The following is a 17,223-nucleotide window of genomic DNA, read 5'->3' as shown; positions in this document are numbered from 1 at the left end:
CAAATCCAGGACACATTTAAGACGAAGTTAACCTTTTGTTTCATGCGTATGTACTCTGAATTCACGACTGTAAGGTTCCATGCTGTATACACTATTATTAAACTGATACAATTTGCCTCAGTTCCCAAATACTGATAACATTTGTAAACATACTGATAACCGGCAAAATATTTAACAATGTAAACACTTTATTAATATCTCAATTTAAAGATAAAAATTCTCAGCAAAGTAGGCAATTTCAGTCAGGTTCTCAAATCCAAGGTATGTAAAGCAAAACGTAAATGGATCGCATCGAAAACTGAAAACGAAACGAAAAAGAAAACAAATGAGACTGTGAAAAAAATATGCACAATTCGCGGGGAAAGTAAATATTGCCAATTTATATTTGTAATGTAGTAAAATTTTGTCTGGGACGAATAGATTACTAACATTTCAGGCTAAAAATACCAGGATTCAACGATTTATGAAAAGAATTCCTTTTTTATTTTCCTATTCGTAGCACATTGTATTAGCTAAATTTCAAAGAACTAAACCAGTCTTTCCTTTCAAGCTTTACAGTTCCTTGTTTTGCTTCTGCTTTGATTGTCCTCGTTTTTGCTTCCGTTTTCTCTTTGGGGTTGAGTTTCCCCGATATTACGATAAAGTTTTCTTGTTTATCTTCTTGGTCAATAACCACGTTTATATTAGAATCTATTTCAATAGATGTGGACTTCACTTGAAGTTCTGAACAAAGAGATTCCTCCAATGACTTGATACTAATGTCTCCTGCAAGAAATAATAAATTAAAATTTAATAAAAATTCCATTTTAGGATCCACAATTTTGTGAAGTTTGCACAGCTAGTGGTCAAGGCTTGAGGACAATAAAACTTTCTGAATGAAAAATTCAAATATTAACAGTTATTCCCCACAACAGCATCAACCCTTCCAGTTACAGATTGAAAGTATTATTTGAAGGATAATTATCTTCTCACAGAAACTACATGTACAAGTATAATCATTGAGAATATCAATCAATTAATCAAACAATCCAAAACTTTACTTTAATTCGGATTATGCTGGTGTCTCTGAATTAAGAAAATAAGATTAAAAAAAAGAATAAAAGAAAAGAATAAAAATAGTAAATAACACCTATATTTAAAACCTATATACCATTTAAAAAACATGCTTATAAATAAAATGCCTAAATGTGTTGACAGTGGCAGCAGTTCCAATATCCCTGGGCAAAGTTCTCTGTTCATGTACTTGTTAACAAGTAGGTTAAAGAATAGAGTCCAAAAGTAGTGGTGAATTTAGTTAGCAAAATGATTTTCACAGAGTTTTAGGACAGTTTACCTTTTTTGGTTTTGAGCGTAACATCGTCATGTTTTGATAGGCTCACATCTATGTTTCCACTTTTTGTCACACCTTTTAATGTCCCAGAGATGGAACCAATCGAAATGTTTCCATCCTCAACATTTACCTCAGTCAAACCTAAAAAAACATTCAGTACATTTACTATAGTTACGAAGAAAACATATTGGTTGGGTGACAATGAATGTAGGTAGGTGCATTATGTAAGGTAAAGGTAAAGTCTACATTGAAAAATCATTGGGCCAAGTGTCCCATAACCCCCCCCCCCCCCCTCAGCTCTACATTTAGCATTATGTTTGTTGGTACACATTTACACAATCAGGCAGAGGAGGGCACCGTAAGAGCAAAATATTTTACTCAAATTTTACTCAAGAGCACAATGTGGCAACCCCCCCCCCCCCCCAGCGATCTAGCCATTAGGCCTTTACATGTACACCTCTCACCAGAGATGTTGCTAAGAGGCAGCTGTCAGCTTATTTTACTAGCTGAAATAGAAGTTAAATCCAGGTGAAATTTCACATGAAAACAGAGCTTTATGTAGCCAGTAGGTAAACTTATAGAGTTGCCAAGGCCAGAAAGGCCAGCTGGGCTTGTCGATGAGCTGGCTTTCAACATCCCTGTCTCACTACATGTACAACATGTTGGTGCACTCACCATGAATATCCCCTAATTTGACGTGACCACTGTCAGATGTTAACCCAGCCTTCAGAACATACGTAGCTCCCACATCAATATCTCCATGCTCTGTGACCACATAAAATTGATTCCCTTGCAACTTTTTCACAGCTATCTTTCCTTTCTTTTTAGTGTCAAGATTTCCATACTCAAACAATAATTGAGAATTACATTCAATACCACCACCATTTGTCATCACTTCCAAGCGTGATCCCTTGAGGTTTTTCATGTGACATGTGCCTTGATCTGTAGTTATTTCAAAAGGTCCCCCTTCAAGATCTCTGACCTCAGCATTTGCATTGTCTCTGACATTAATGTCGACACTGTAGTTAGCAGGAATTTGAAAATGCAAGGTAACATCCCTTGAAGGATACTGGAGCTCTCGCTGCTCTGAACATGTAACCTACATGTACAAATTACAGTATTTAAGAATAAAAGCACATCCTGATGGAACCTAAGTAGTACAACAATCAAAAGTAATGAAAAGTTAATCAAGAACTGTCGCCGTTGTAACAAAAACCTGGAAAAAGTTCTGTCTAAATGGAGCAGCAATTCTGTCAAAAAGATCACTAGACTGCTTTCAAACAACCTCATAGCTCCTTCTGTTAACCTGTACATGTATTTTTTGCATGTACTTTTCAGATTGGTCCAGTCCATTTCAAAAAGATACTCAGTAACTTGAAATAAATGTACCAAAGTCAGCTTGTCGAAGACTGCATACAAGCTATGTGTATGCGTGCATGTCTTCAGAATAGCTTGACTCATCGCCCTTGCATCGTGTTTTTACAGTGAGAACACGAAAACCGTGAACACTTTCATTATACTTTGAAAAGAAAGTAGAGGAAAAAGTTGACAAATTATTCACGAAATTTACATATGCAAGATAGAGTGAAGTGTTCACGGTTTTCTGGTTCTCACTGTAATTATTATTTTTTCTATTAAAAGACTCATAAAAAGTGATCTCAGTGACACGAAACATGATGAGTATGTGGGGCTGAAGACCAAATGCCTCCCAACATCTTATGTTGCCTCAATTATTAAACAGTGAATATTTCTTCCCCTTTAAGTATTTTATTACTGATTTTCACCTCCAAGAAGCCACTTGATGACGCCAAGTCTGATTGTACATTGTACTGAATGTCTTTTTGAAAAGCTGTTTTCACTTCTGGCCCAAGATCTTCCTCACCATTGGTCTCTAAGTAAACATGTCCCTTTACCGCTTGAACATTTAGATCTTCATTTTCAATATATTCCATGGGATTTATCGCCTCTACCTTCACAGAATATGGACTTTTGATTGAAATGCTGAGCGTACCTTTTAACGGTGCAGACATCTTCCATGCAACCATGTCGTGAGTTTTGTGGCGGATCTGTAGGCGATTCAGGCGAGTCGCTGCTCGTATTATATTTTGGAACAATCTCCCACCTTTATCCATCTCGAATTCTTGAAAATTAGGAGTCAAATTATGAAACCTTCCTTTTTTCCGTTCAGTTTTAGAGGCTACATTCTGTGTCGAACTTGCGTCCCCTTGTCCGCCATATTGGTTTATTGAGCAAATTTTGTCAGCGGTAGCTCTTTGTGTGCACACGCATCTGTAAATGTAGTTCCAGGTCACCTCGGTATGCGTGATTGTCAGTTTTCAAGATGGCGACTACATTTGACCAAGAACTGCGAAAGGTCGGTATATAAATTTTATGAAATCGCTTTAACGAAAGCACCAGATAACATCGGATTTAAAGTTAAAGAAGTGTTTTTTAATGTCTAAGTAATTTCGCTTTTGTTTATCTTAAGGCATTTCAAGAACTTCAAGGGAAAATGATTGAAACTACACAGCGAGTCAAGGTAGCAGAAGGGCAAATAATGCAACTGCGAAGGAACATTGCCCATGCTAAATTAACAGATCAAGAACTAGCTTCTTTACCTGCCGATACACCCACTTATGAATCAGTAGGAAGAATGTAAGTATAAGTATAAACGCACAATCAGTCAATGAGTAATATCAGCATGGCACAAAAATTGATTACAAGCCACAACTGCGGGCCATTCCATCTTTTATCCACACTCCCCGAGCTCTGTTGACGAGGTAGGTCAAAATTACCCCCTTAGAAAAAAAGATCAAAGTGCCAAGAAAGTGCCCTCTCCCCCTCATAAAACCCGATTTTTCTTAACCCCTTCACAAAGAAGTTAACTTTTCCCCTAGCCCCTACAGAAATATTTGAAATATCAAAGAACGCCAGCATAGCTACCCCCTCAGAAATGACTTTCAGCACCCGTTTAGAAAAACACGTCAAGAGGCAGGGGGTGAATATAAAATAGAGTGGTCCTGCAGAATACCCCGAAAATGAGATTTACAATTCACCCCTGAAGAACCTGGCAACAACAAGAACTGATTGTTGATAAAATGCAAATATTACTGTAAAGTTGGGGAGAATTCTGCTGCAGTTTATCCGATTTATGGAAGGTGTTAGATTTTTTCCTAAGTGGCCATTTGGCGACTTACTATTAATTTTAGTGTACAAAATTTTCAATTTTCTGTAAATCAACACACATATAAGCATGAAACGAAAGTTTACCACCAAATGTTTCCAAGGGGAAAATGAAAGAAACAAATAATGGGAAATAAATGGAAAGACCATTCATGAAATGGCAATGTACAAACACAGAGAAAACTGCAGTAATGAGATTGCCCCACATGGATTACCTGGAAAGTAAGCATTTTCCATGTTGGCTTTATTTAACCCTTTCACCATTCTATTTCCAGTACACAAAACCTCCCGAACGGCGAATTTCTAGCTAAGTCAAACTTTCCGTCTAAAATAGCATGATTTGATTTTTTAAACAGGGTTTGTGCACTTCAAATAGGCTTTTGTATTCCAAAAAAATAATTACCACACAAGCTAGAAAATCCAAGACAAAAACATCGTGATAAATTAGAACATTTATTTCATTCAAAAAAGAGCGGAAAATTAATGGAAAGTTTGTACAACTCTTACCGCATTGTTCAACCGCACGGAAAACGTGACTGTAGAAAACGGTAGGACAGTTTGAGTCCATACGGCTTTGATCCTGGCATCCGAGGTTCGAAGAGGTCTTTAATAACTCGAGCCATAAAATTGTATTTCACCCGCATCTAACGGCACAGTCTGAAGATCAGTAAAATATAAAGATATTTTTTTAATAAGTGTGTCTGCTGATAACTGTTTGCAATTTGTTAAATGAGCTACAGTACTAAACAATATTTTAAATAAACGTATCTTGCGATTTGCTGTTTAGTTATCTGAACATTCACGGAATATTATCGGGATTATAATAGAGATTAATATTAATCAGGATTATAATATTAATAATAATCTAATCCTTTCAATTTTTTGCCGTTCCTTAATCTATTACTGGATTATAATAATCTATTATTATAATAATCTATTATTATAATAATCTATTACTAGATTATAATAATCCTATTATAATCTATTATTATTATAATCCACAGATTAATATTAATCCGAGTTGTCCTGCATTTTGAAGTCTGACCATGTGCTTTCAATTTACAATATATTAGACCCCCCTCTTGGAGCCTAGTTCCTAGGTCTCTGATCTCAAATCTTAAGCGGTCAAATTCCCAAAAAAGCGGTTTAGTACGTTCCAGTGGGAAAACGGAATCCCGGTTTTCCGGTTTAGTGCCGTGAAAGGGTTAAGTTCTTTGTTGGACTGCAGAGTATAATAAGTGATTTACAGAACAGCTAACTGTTTTTTTTTTTAATTCAACAGGTTTGTGCTTCAACCTGTATCAGATATCAGAAAAGAACTAACTGAAAAACTCCAAAGTAATGAAGCAAAAATAAAGAGCATTGAGGTAGGTGTTTTTTTCACTCAGTTCACCAGTCATGTGATGAATTTCTTTAAAATGTAATCAGGTGAAATGCTAATCTGAGGCAGGCTTTCAAAGAGGTGAGAGTCCAGGAGTCCTTTTGATGGCCACTTTTCAGAGAAAAATAATTAATATGAATTACTGTATACAGAGGTTTTTTAAGGCAATTTGGAAATCTTATGATACTGTACCTTTGCACTCATAACTGCAGAAAAACACCTTACATACTCCTCAGGCCCTCCTATGGGGACAAAGTCAGGTCTTATAAAACTTTTGGACTCCCTTTTCTGGCTAAAAGCCCGATCTGAGGAGAAAATTGATGTTGATCACGCTAAGAACAGTAGTTGCAGTAATGTTGGTGGCACATTCAGTCTAATAGTTACAGAAGTAACTACAGCATTTACATGTAAATCACTCTGAAAATACTGCCGCCCGGGGTATTTACCACAGAAGTAGTGCTGTAGGTTGGATTACAGATTGAGTGGTTCAGTCAGGGCTACTGTAAGCATTGAGTGCTTACACACTGCCCCGTGCCTCTCTCCACCCAGGATACTGTTTGTAAACCAAAATTTGGTTTAAAAATATTTTAGCATGTGTGCATATAATTTAGCTGTGTTTAAGACTGTGTGTAAGAGCTTGACTTGTTTCTTCCTTTGCATGAGTAATGTATCACAAAATAATTATTGGTTATAAAAAAACAAAGGATGATGCATTTCTTTATGTTTAAATTCTCCAAAAACGTGTGTGCCATTTGCTTAATTTTGAGCTATTGTGAAAATGAGTGCCAGCAATTTACAATGTATCACTGAAATGCTGGGAGTGACCTGCAAAAACTACATGTAGCATTCCATCCACTGCAGGTGGAGGATCACATGTATTCTCCTACATTTGCTTCATTTGTTGTACATGTACATATCAGTCTTGCTATGCTAATCCTGAGCTACATTCTAGGACTGGAGCAGACTTGACATTACAGTAGTTGTCTCTTATACAGCACTTTTGTACAATGTACAGTGTGTTTCATAGTTCAAACTGTATAACAGTTTAAAAAAAAAAAAAAGAAATTGAAGTCAGGAATATTTATAAATAAAATATTTGTCTGTCACTGACTATTATTAAACGTTTTAAAAAACGTTTGTTTGAAACTCTTATCAGTGACAGACAAATATTTGAGTTATGAATAACAGTTTGCTTAAGAGTAACTGATAGTGATACTGTACATGAGTCATGGTTTTAAAAAGCCTTGAATTCCAGATTGCTCTTCACACAAGTAACTTTCAAATTTTGCTTTAATAGCTTTGCTTGCCCAGGGCAGTTGCACGTGTCTTTTTCACAGTTTAGTGAGGGGACAATTTGCCTGGGCCCTTGTCCCTCTTGAGAATTGAAGTTAGTATGACTGTAAATCTGATCATTTCTTTTCTTTGCAGGCTAACAAGGAATACCTTCAAAAAAGTGTCAAAGAACATGAAGACAATATTAGAGAAATGCTTGCCAGCCGACCTAAATAGCTCATATTTATTGTGATGTAACAAAGGTGTTTCACCTTCAAACAGTACAGACTGTAATAACATATAAATCTGTTTCATTATCAGTCATAATTTTACAGTGTACCTATGTACATGACTTATTTGAAGAGTGCTTTAAAATCTTTCGCAACTAAGGAATTTACTTTGAGCTTACAAAAGAGCACCAAAATTGTGTAAATGTATATATGTAGGTCATGAAGTAGTTTCTGTTAAGTAGTTTAGCTGATCTGGGTAGCTGCTCCTGTAAATTAAGTACAGGTGTGTGCCACAAAGGGTCTTTTCCCAGATCCTAAACAGACTTTTGGTCACTGAACAGTGTCTTTGTATTCTTTATACTTCTGTTAAATTTCCAGTTCAATGAGAAACTGTACATGTTTCTCAGTACTGTTAGTTGTTTCTAGCTAAACAAAATGAATAAAATTTGTAGTGTGAAAACAACTGTTCATGGTCAGTTGGACTTGCTAGTGAAGAGCTAGCTAAGAGCTGTTGCGTAAAAATAGTCTTAGATAATTGTCACCCCTCCCTCCTTCTTATTTACCTATTTGTACCACAATTAATAATAATTCCCTTGTGTTAGCTAAAAAAAAAAGGTTGCATCGGGCCATAGCCGGACCCCCCAATTTTTTGAGCGGAGCGGGATGGCTGTACACAGGCCATGCCACATGGTCCCTACTACATCCTTTCTGTCAGAACAATCCTGCTTTCCAAAGCATTAAGCTACCAGGATGATTCCTATTCCTCCTCCCCCCCTGGGACACTTGCCCACTGCAGGGTTACACCCAGCATTAAATTCGGGGTCCGCTCGGTCCGCCTTGGCCTGCCTGGTGCGGTCGTTCTCCCCCCTCACCCATGCCCATTTATATACCTGGGTAGAGAGAGGCACTGTGAGAATAGAGCGGGGTTTTTGCGGCCTGGTCGGCTGCGGCTGTGTGGTCGGCCGCGTTCTGTCCCCCTCTGTCTTGTCCCCTGCTGTGCCCAAGAACACAGCGCAGTAATCTGAGCATGGACTTAAATCTGGACTGCTCAATCTGGAGTCCAGTGTGTTAACCATAAGGTCACTGCTTAGCACACAAGGTAATTATTTATTTAAGTGTTGCTATATATTCATGGCAGATAAAAAATATACAGAAAAAGAGCGAGTGGAAGGCTGTATTCTTTGATTTTATATCCCCCTCTGGTCTTTATCAGATTTCTTTAGAGAGCCCCATTCCCATACAAAGGAAACTTTTGTTCGTACATAGTCATATATTAGATCATGGATTTTTTTTTTCTGCTGATTTTGGGTGCTTTTCAAACTTTATTTTAGGTGATAATTTTAGGGGTGGGGGTAGGGGGGTTAGGTCTAGCCCGTATCCAGTCTTCCACAGGTCAGTTTAGCTTGGGATCTCTAACTCAACTAGAATAATGCACTTTCCATGCATCTCAACTTTATTTATCACCAATTTCTAAATAAACGAAGGGTAATTACCTGTTTTATCGGGAATATTGGAACTTTTGGTCTGTTGCGCCGCCTACCGTCTCCTCCCTGGAGAAAATCTTCCATGACAATGTTGCATGCTGGGTAACCCAGTCGACCAAATTGTGTTTTCATGAAAATGCTGTAAGAACTTAGCAATTTCGGTATAAAAAACTCTCGGATTGCCATCGACTCTTTGTGTCTGTGGGAGAACAGTATAAAAAGGATTTCAGGAAATCGAATGAGCGCAGTTTTATAAGGGTTATATCGTTTATAACCGGATTTGAACGTGCGGGACAGGACCCACGATCTGCCGACCGCCTATCGACAAAAATGCTTCTAAATCTGCGATTGAGCGAACTATATTTTATTCTCCGAAGAGGATATTGGCTGGAGATATACTCATAATTCACATCTAAGAGTACGACTTGGTTGATCTTCATTGCAGTTATGTCGAAGGAAAATAACTTTGGTGAGTATATGTATATTATAGACTGTATGTATAAAACATTTTGTAGTGACATTAGTGAAAGCTAATTATACAAAGCTCTAAATGTCTCAAGTAAGCTTTAAATTATATAAGCTTAATAGCAACTCTAAACATCGATCATGTACTTTGATATCTTGGCTAAACTCGAGTTATTACGCCATTTCTTTTATGGATTGAAATCGGCCGACTGGAAACGTTTTAATTAACTGTTTTCTAATGTAAACTAAAAAAAAATAGTCTCTTTCCAAGCGACATTTGTTTATCATCAGCTATGTCATTAGTGTTGAACGAACGGTAAGCTATGCCACATGTTAACTTATGTTTTTAATTAAAGAGTTTTTGCATTGTAGAAATGAGAAAAATAAACCCAAATTTAAGCGATATTCACATCTGTTTTTTATGCTTCATAAGTACAGAATGTACAATGTAAAAGCTATGAATTCACTTCGATAGTAAATTACATTGTTTTTCAACTAAAACTTTATACTGTGTTTTGGCCCAAAAACTTATTTTCGCCTCAAGAAAGCATTCGTTATCAGAGCCTTTCGTGGCAAACAAAATATGTCACTTGAATATACTGGTTAATATTTAGTAATTCTTTCCCTATGAAAAAAAAAAACATTATTGATTATTAAAATGAGACATAATCCAGAATTTTCAGCTTATTGACTAAAATTATACAAGGAACAGATGGGAAAATATTTGCCTCAATTTGCATGCAAGGTGATATCTTTGTTTATGGCCCCACTAAACTCAGCCAATAAATATTGTTTACCCTATTTTTGTTGAGTTTAATTTCGCTAGAAAGATGTAAAAGTACAAAAAAAATGTTTAATGTAATTTTATTAATTACGGTTGTACCCTCCTGACTCGCAAGATTTTAACAGAAAGTGAAAACGCATCAAAATCATTTTTTTTTTGTGATCAAATTTGTAGTTACTGTTTTGAATTGTACACGTACATGTTAAGTATTTAAATGGCTGAGGTGGGTGGGTGCCTGGATATGCTTACACTGTACATCAGCAAGTCCAGGTACACATGTCCGCTTGCTGAACATGTATTTGTACTGTATGTCGTTATCAGTATAATTCATCGATTTCATAAATGGCAGACACATGGAAAAGAAGTGGTACTGAAGCATGAAAACGAGATGCTTAAGGATAAGCAACCTTAGCACAGGTTTTTTTTCTTCCCCGGTCCCCCCCAAATGGTATGTGCTGGGTCAAGGTGGCCAAAAGTCAAATCTGCATTCGCAGCTGTTTATTTCAAAGCCGGCCTTGATGCTCTGCTAAGATCCACAAGGAGACAGAGTTAGAATGTTTCATTCACTTTTGCAAAAGTAAAAAGAACATACCTTGACAGCGTCTGGAAAAGAACATACAGTACCTTTACTGCATTTGGAATTTAGGTTTGAATCCTTTCCTGTGAATTTTTACCAGAAAACCAAAAATTTAACTCTGTTTTTTGCAGATCTACAGTCCCTTTCTGCTTGCAACAGGGAAATAAGAATAATTACCAGACTGTAAACTAGTTCTGTAAATGAGAACTTCAGAACTCATGTAATATTCACTTTTCCCTTATACATGTATCATGAAAGTTATTTGCCTTGTTTTCATGCCTTGTACCCTTCCCCCCCGTGTCCCGGGGCTCTTCCTCTTATCTGATAGAAAACAAAATGGAAGCAAGCCCCCAGCAAGAAGAAGAAAAGGTTGTGATACCACCCTACAGGAGCCCAGAATGTCATAACAAGTCTTTCCAAGTAATGAACACTTTACGTGAACAGAATCAACTGTGTGATGTCCTGTTAAAAGCTGGCGGAAACGAGATTCCAGCTCACAGGGTTGTCTTGGCATCATCCAGTCCGTATTTTCTAGCAATGTTCACTGGAGAGCTATCAGAGAGCAGGCAAACAGTTGTAACAATGCGTGAAATTGACAGCCATGCGCTTGAACTATTGGTGCAGTATGTATACACTGCGGAGATTGAAGTGACAGAGGATAATGTTCAGGTGAGAGGATTACACAAGCACTAGTTACTATTACTATTACATTAATTTTAATTTTGTATTCCCTGCTAGCAGAAGTCTCATTTCCTTTGTATAACTGAGCTGACAGAATGGGGGGGGGGGGGGAGAGACCTCTGCTCTGGGTAGAAAATAATAATGAGCATATGCCATGGAATTGTTCTTAGCTATGTGGGCCCAACAAATGACAGTGGATTAATGTTAAGAAATGCGCGAGGCACAAGGTGTGCAAGTTGTAGTCAGCAAACAATGCAAGGAGTACATGTATGCATTTTGAAGAAAGCCACCAAGACCATGGAGTCGACAGTTGAATTAAAGCTCTTTACAAAGGAAATACAGGAATACAAACTGAGGAAAAGAGGCCTCTGTCAGCAGGGAATTAATACTATTAAAATTTGTTTTGAAAAGTCTAACAAGCTGTTTTGCACCTACAGCTGTAACTTAGAAAAAAAAGACTTTAAAATAAATACATTCAAATTATAACACAAAGCACTAGTTTAATTTTTAAGCTTTTTTTAATATCATAATTATGGAAACATGTGTACATGGAGTTTACTGCAACTTTTTGCAAGGAGAAGACTATAGAACCTTGTGAACTTCCTTTGTCTAAAAATTCCTTTATCTAAAATATTTTTGTCTTTTTAGGTCCTACTTCCTGCAGCTAATCTTCTTCAACTAACAGATGTGCGAGATGCGTGTTGTGAATTCCTCAAAGCACAGCTCCACTCTACAAACTGCTTAGGAATCAGGGCATTTGCTGACATGCATTCTTGTGGCGATTTAATGGTCGCAGCTCACTCATTTGCCGAGAAACACTTCAGTGAAGTTGTCCAGGCTGATGAATTTCTAGCTTTACCAAACATCCAAGTAGAAGAACTTATTTCCAGTGACCAGCTTACAGTTCCTTCAGAAGAAAAGGTGCAATACGATTTTTATTTTGCATTACTGCGTCATACGTACATGTAAAGAAAAAAAAAAAAAAAAAAAAAATTTAAACAAAAAAAAATTAAACCACAATGTACAATATATGTAGTATTTAGAGTAGTAATGTATACAAAAAAGCCCCAGTGGACTTAGCATTGTTGGCACACGCTGATTGGCCACTCAAACATGGGGTATCCTTTGCTGTTCACCTCCATGCAACTTGTGTGCAAAAACTGTAATCCTTGACAGGGAACTAAAATAATGAGTTAAAAGTTATCCTATTTGGGTTATAATAAGTTATCTCACTGTTTTAGTATATACAAAAATGTACTAAAACAACTATTCTTTTGACCTCAGTGAATAGCTTAAAATGTGGCTCAGTTTTAAATATCCACCACTCAGCACAGACACTGAGGTGAGAAGATGTTAACATATTACTGCTTTTAGGCACGTGTGAAACAAGAGAAGCCCACTGAAGGGGTCTTAATACCCATGTCGGCTGTTCAGCACACTAGTTGAATGCGTGTATGATATTATTAACCTTGCAAGCTTGCTGCAAACCATTAGTTAGGCTCTACATACTTTTTTCCCTTTCCCTGGGTCACATACTGTACCTCTCACTTGAGCCACAAAAAGGGAGTTAGAGAAACTTAGTCCACAACTTACTGTATGGTACAGGCTTTGAACTCATTAAGAAGTGTACAGATCTGTAATCTGTAGAGGTACATGTAGATGTTTGACTGGAGTCTTGAGTAGCAAAACAAGCACAGTTCATTGTTGAGGTCCACAGCACAAATAATATTGGCAAAGAAGAAGGGTTTCCCCCTGGTTTAATAAGCTAATGGTTAAAAAATTCGAATTATTAAGTTGACACTGGCTAAAAATATTGTTTTTGGACGTTTCGCCACTACTGTTGCCTTCTTCAGCAAGGTAAAAATGCAAATGTTCAACAGCGTCCTGTCAAAATATGTAACAAATGTGTTTTACATAATTATTTTAACAGGACGCCATTGAACATTGCATTTTTACCTTGCTGAAGAAGGCAACAGTAGTGGCCGAAACATCCAAAAACAATATTTTTAGCCAGTGTCAACTTATTAATTCGAATTTTTTAACATGCCTGGCTACAACCCGAACATTTTTAGCTAATTAATGGTTATTGTTAGGACTTCAGATCAAAAAGCCTGACTGAGGTCACTGTGTTATGTTCTTGGACAGGACACTCTACCGACCCTCGCAGTGCCTCTCTCCACCTAGGCCTCAGTTTTTCAAAAGGTGGATAACGCTATTCACCAAATAAATCATTATCCGGTGGATAGCGCAGTATGTTTTGTAAACACTTATCCACTGCATAGCGATTTATCTGGTGGATAGCATTATCCACCCTTTTAACAACTTGGCCCAGGTGTATAAATGAGAAGCAGCAAATTTTAGGAGAGTCTTAAAATAAACTGTGGGTAACTTTCCATTGGCTTTCATCCCATCCAGAGGAATAAGAAACAGAGCTCTAGACATTCCGAGTCATTTTATGTTACAGAAACGTACGTTGCATGCTAGTAAGTCTATCACGAGTAGTCATTCATTTTTCTCACGATTAGTGAGAACCCTGGACTACAGTCAGTGTACTTGCAGTCTTCTTGTAAGGGTTGACATTGATGAGCCACCTGGTCCTATAAAACAAACAACATTCCAAATTATACAAGGGTAATAGTTGAACGACGAAATACACATTTCAACATTGATGACAGAAGCATGAAAACATTATTTTTATTTCAGGTATTTGAGGCAGTAGTCACGTGGGTGAATAACGACCCTGAACACAGACAAGACTGTTTGGCCCAGCTCATGGAGCACGTGCGGCTGCCCCTGCTGTCACGTGAATACCTCGTGAGCCGCGTAGAAACAGAAGTGCTCGTCAAGAACAACAACATGTGTAAAGATTTCTTGATAGAGGCCATGAAGTACCATCTGCTAAGCAATGAACAGCGGTCATCCGTGCAGTCACCGAGGACTCGACCCAGGACACCCATTGGTTTACCGAAGGTTATGTACGTCGTGGGAGGCCAGGCACCAAAGGCAATACGGAGGTAAGAGAGACAAGTGTTCATGCACCTAACAACCAGCACTTAGAAAATACATGTACAGCAATTTGTCTTAGGTCGAAAAAACAGGAACAGGAATAGCGTTCACGGAAGTTTTGAAACTGAAATCCTTGTATCCATACATGTTATTGTTTGTACAACTGTTTCTCCTTGTTCTTCAAACGTTGGCTTCCGTATGTGGTTTCATGAGATGCGATTTCATCTTGGAACGAAATTTGTTTTGTAGTTACATGATAACAGAATGAAATGTCATTCCAGAACGAAAATTTCATTCCGTAATGAAAACCGAAATGAACTCATTCCAGAATGACTTGACTTTCGTCTTAGTATCATGTAAGGAAATATATGGGGATGGAATGAATTCGTTCCGGAATGAAAGTCATTCCGGAATGATGTAAACAGGCTCTAAGGCATCCTCACTTATTTTCGGTTTATTCTTACTTCTTTGGTGTATTTTTTAAAACCTTTTTATTTTGAGGCTTCTTTCAAATCGAAAGTAATTTTTACATCAGAGGGCCCAGTTGTTCAAAGGGTGGATAACGCTATTCACCGGATAAATTACTATCCAGCGGATAAGTCAGTGTTAGCCTGCGATGCAGACGAACTAAACTGGGGTTTTGTTCGTCTGCAACGCAGGCTGTGATAAGTGTTGGCAAAACAAACCATGCTAACCACTGGATAGTGATTGATCCAATGGATAGCGTTATCGCGTCCCCTGTAAGATAAACGATCATTTTTTCCGATGTTATTTCTTTTCTGTTCTCCCACTTATCGCTTCTTTCGTACATTCATTTCTAGCGTGGAATGTTATGATTTCAAGGGAGAGAACTGGTACGCTGTCGCCGAGATGAACTCCCGTCGGTGCCGCGCTGGCGTCGCCGTCTTAGACAGTCTGGTCTATGCCGTGGGCGGTTTTAATGGCTCGCTGCGCGTTCGCACGGTCGATTGCTACGACCCTGTAAAGGATCAGTGGCGCCCTGTGGCGTCGATGGAAGCGCGTCGCAGCACGCTAGGCGCGGCGGTGATGAATGGACTGCTGTACGCCATAGGGGGTTTTGACGGTACAACAGGACTCAACACTTGTGAGGTGTACGACCCGAAGCTGAACGAATGGCGACCGATCTGCCCGATGAGTACCCGGAGAAGCAGCGTCGGTGTGGGCGTTTTAAACGGCCTGCTTTACGCCGTCGGTGGGTACGACGGCGCATCAAGACATTGCTTGAGCTCGGTCGAGTGTTACAATCCTAACACGAACGAATGGAGCTTGATGGCGGAGATGAGCACCCGTCGAAGCGGCGCCGGCGTCGGCGTGGCAGACGGACTGTTGTACGCCATTGGCGGGCACGATGGTCCGCACGTACGCAAAAGCGTGGAGTGTTTCAATCCGGATTTGAATCAGTGGCGACCAGTCAGTGACATGAGCATGTGTCGTAGAAACGCTGGGGTAGCGTCGGTGAATGGTTTGCTTTTTGTCGTCGGCGGGGACGATGGATCCAGTAATCTGTTTTCTGTTGAAGTTTATAATCCAAGGACAGACCAGTGGGGCTTACTTTCAACTTTTATGACGATAGGCCGAAGCTATGCTGGCGTAGCCGTGATTGACAGGCCTAATACTTGAGTTGGGTTTCTCAGACTTCGGCCGGCCATGATCCGCTTTTTGAAGAGACTGGGAATGTTAACGGAAAGCGGCCTAAATAGCTCTTTTCCTTCCGGTTCATAAGATATCGCCCTCAATAGCCCTAAACGAAGCAGCTAGAGTATCTAAAGTAGCATGGAAGAGAATTAAGAAAGCAAATCACAATCTTAGTTATGATTAACGTAGAATTCGTAGAGTCTGGAACTCTGGGAAAAAGTGACATATCTTCTGGATAATTTTGTCCAAGCTGTGACAAGATACCCGAGCTTTATACCTAAACTGAAGCTTTCTTCCTTTATTACGTTTGGAACCCAAATCCATTCCCCACTTGACCCTTGGTCTCTCGCTTACAATCGACTGTACATAGTTATTTTAGGGGATGTATGATGTGACCGACAAAGTGGAGGGAAATTAATGGAGATGTAATGATAAACTACAAGAAAATGTCATAACAGTGCGGCTACATGAACCTAGCCACTTGAAGGAAAACCGACTAAGCAAAACAATTGAGATAAATGGATGGCTATCTTTTTCGTAAACATATCAGTCAAGCATCCAGACAATAAGAGAGATTAAGCATGGTATTTACTTTCCCTGCGAAAGGCAAAAATTCAACTTCTGTTGTCTGCCGTTTGGCGTTCTTACACACAAATGAGTAGTTTTGTGTTCGTCGTGAATGTGGGATTTTTCCCCTGCAGTATTTTTATGAGGGATTGATTTTAGAATTCGATAAAAAGGTAACAAAATGAAAGGCAAGCTCGCGTTTGCCGTTAACCTTATAACATTGTAAACTGCTCCGCTTTCCCCTGCCTAAATTTTACCCAAAATACTGAAAACTTTAGGATCAAAACAAACCAACCAAAAGTTAACAATTTTCCGCATCTTTGTTGGGTTTTCAAATTTTGTTGTAAAACTATTGTTTGTATTTATCATTATTGGTCCTTTAAAAAAAGTTGCCATCTTTTGTTCTCGATTAGCATTTGTTGTAAATTTTGTTCCAAGTGGCCCGGTTTCAGTTGTACTGTGAGTTAAATCGCGGAATTCTTTCGCGGATTCGTAGCTTTTGTTTCTAGTAATAAAATTTGTTTCACTTCTGTCACATGGTTTGTTATATAGTCAATACATTTATTTTTGGACGTTCCATTATATTTTTGGTGGGAAGGCGTGGAGG

The 17,223-nt window shown here is 38.4% G+C and overlaps 3 protein-coding genes across 3 annotated transcripts; 2 read left to right on the top strand and 1 right to left on the bottom strand.

Moving 5' to 3' along the window:
• Nucleotides 1-460: 460 nt before the first annotated feature.
• On the bottom strand, nt 461-3,580 carry LOC144652591 (protein FAM185A-like). Its single transcript, XM_078512653.1, has 4 exons — nt 3,115-3,580; nt 2,006-2,429; nt 1,334-1,471; nt 461-765 (listed from the first exon to the last, which is right to left on the bottom strand). Exons 1-4 carry the CDS (start codon nt 3,460-3,462, stop codon nt 509-511), a joined length of 1,167 nt encoding a protein of 388 aa, XP_078368779.1. The 5' UTR covers nt 3,463-3,580; the 3' UTR covers nt 461-508.
• Nucleotides 3,581-3,601: 21 nt separating this feature from the next.
• Nucleotides 3,602-7,859, top strand: LOC144652660 (prefoldin subunit 1-like). Its single transcript, XM_078512739.1, has 4 exons — nt 3,602-3,704; nt 3,819-3,985; nt 5,796-5,880; nt 7,323-7,859. Exons 1-4 carry the CDS (start codon nt 3,672-3,674, stop codon nt 7,401-7,403), a joined length of 366 nt encoding a protein of 121 aa, XP_078368865.1. The 5' UTR covers nt 3,602-3,671; the 3' UTR covers nt 7,404-7,859.
• A 1,123-nt stretch (nt 7,860-8,982) lies between these two features.
• Nucleotides 8,983-16,843, top strand: LOC144652549 (kelch-like protein 2). Its single transcript, XM_078512597.1, has 5 exons — nt 8,983-9,349; nt 11,035-11,375; nt 12,036-12,308; nt 14,091-14,401; nt 15,215-16,843. The coding sequence occupies exons 1-5, from the start codon at nt 9,328-9,330 to the stop codon at nt 16,032-16,034; spliced, it is 1,767 nt and encodes a 588-aa protein (XP_078368723.1). The 5' UTR covers nt 8,983-9,327; the 3' UTR covers nt 16,035-16,843.
• The last annotated feature ends 380 nt before the right edge of the window (nt 16,844-17,223 follow it).

The sequence above is a fragment of the Oculina patagonica genome, chromosome 4, assembly GCF_052425735.1.
Source record: "Oculina patagonica isolate OP01 chromosome 4, crgOcupat, whole genome shotgun sequence".
NCBI classification, from domain to species: Eukaryota; Metazoa; Cnidaria; class Anthozoa; order Scleractinia; family Oculinidae; genus Oculina; species Oculina patagonica.
Note: the sequence above shows the minus strand (reverse complement) of the source record. Positions and strands in the feature narration are given on the sequence as shown.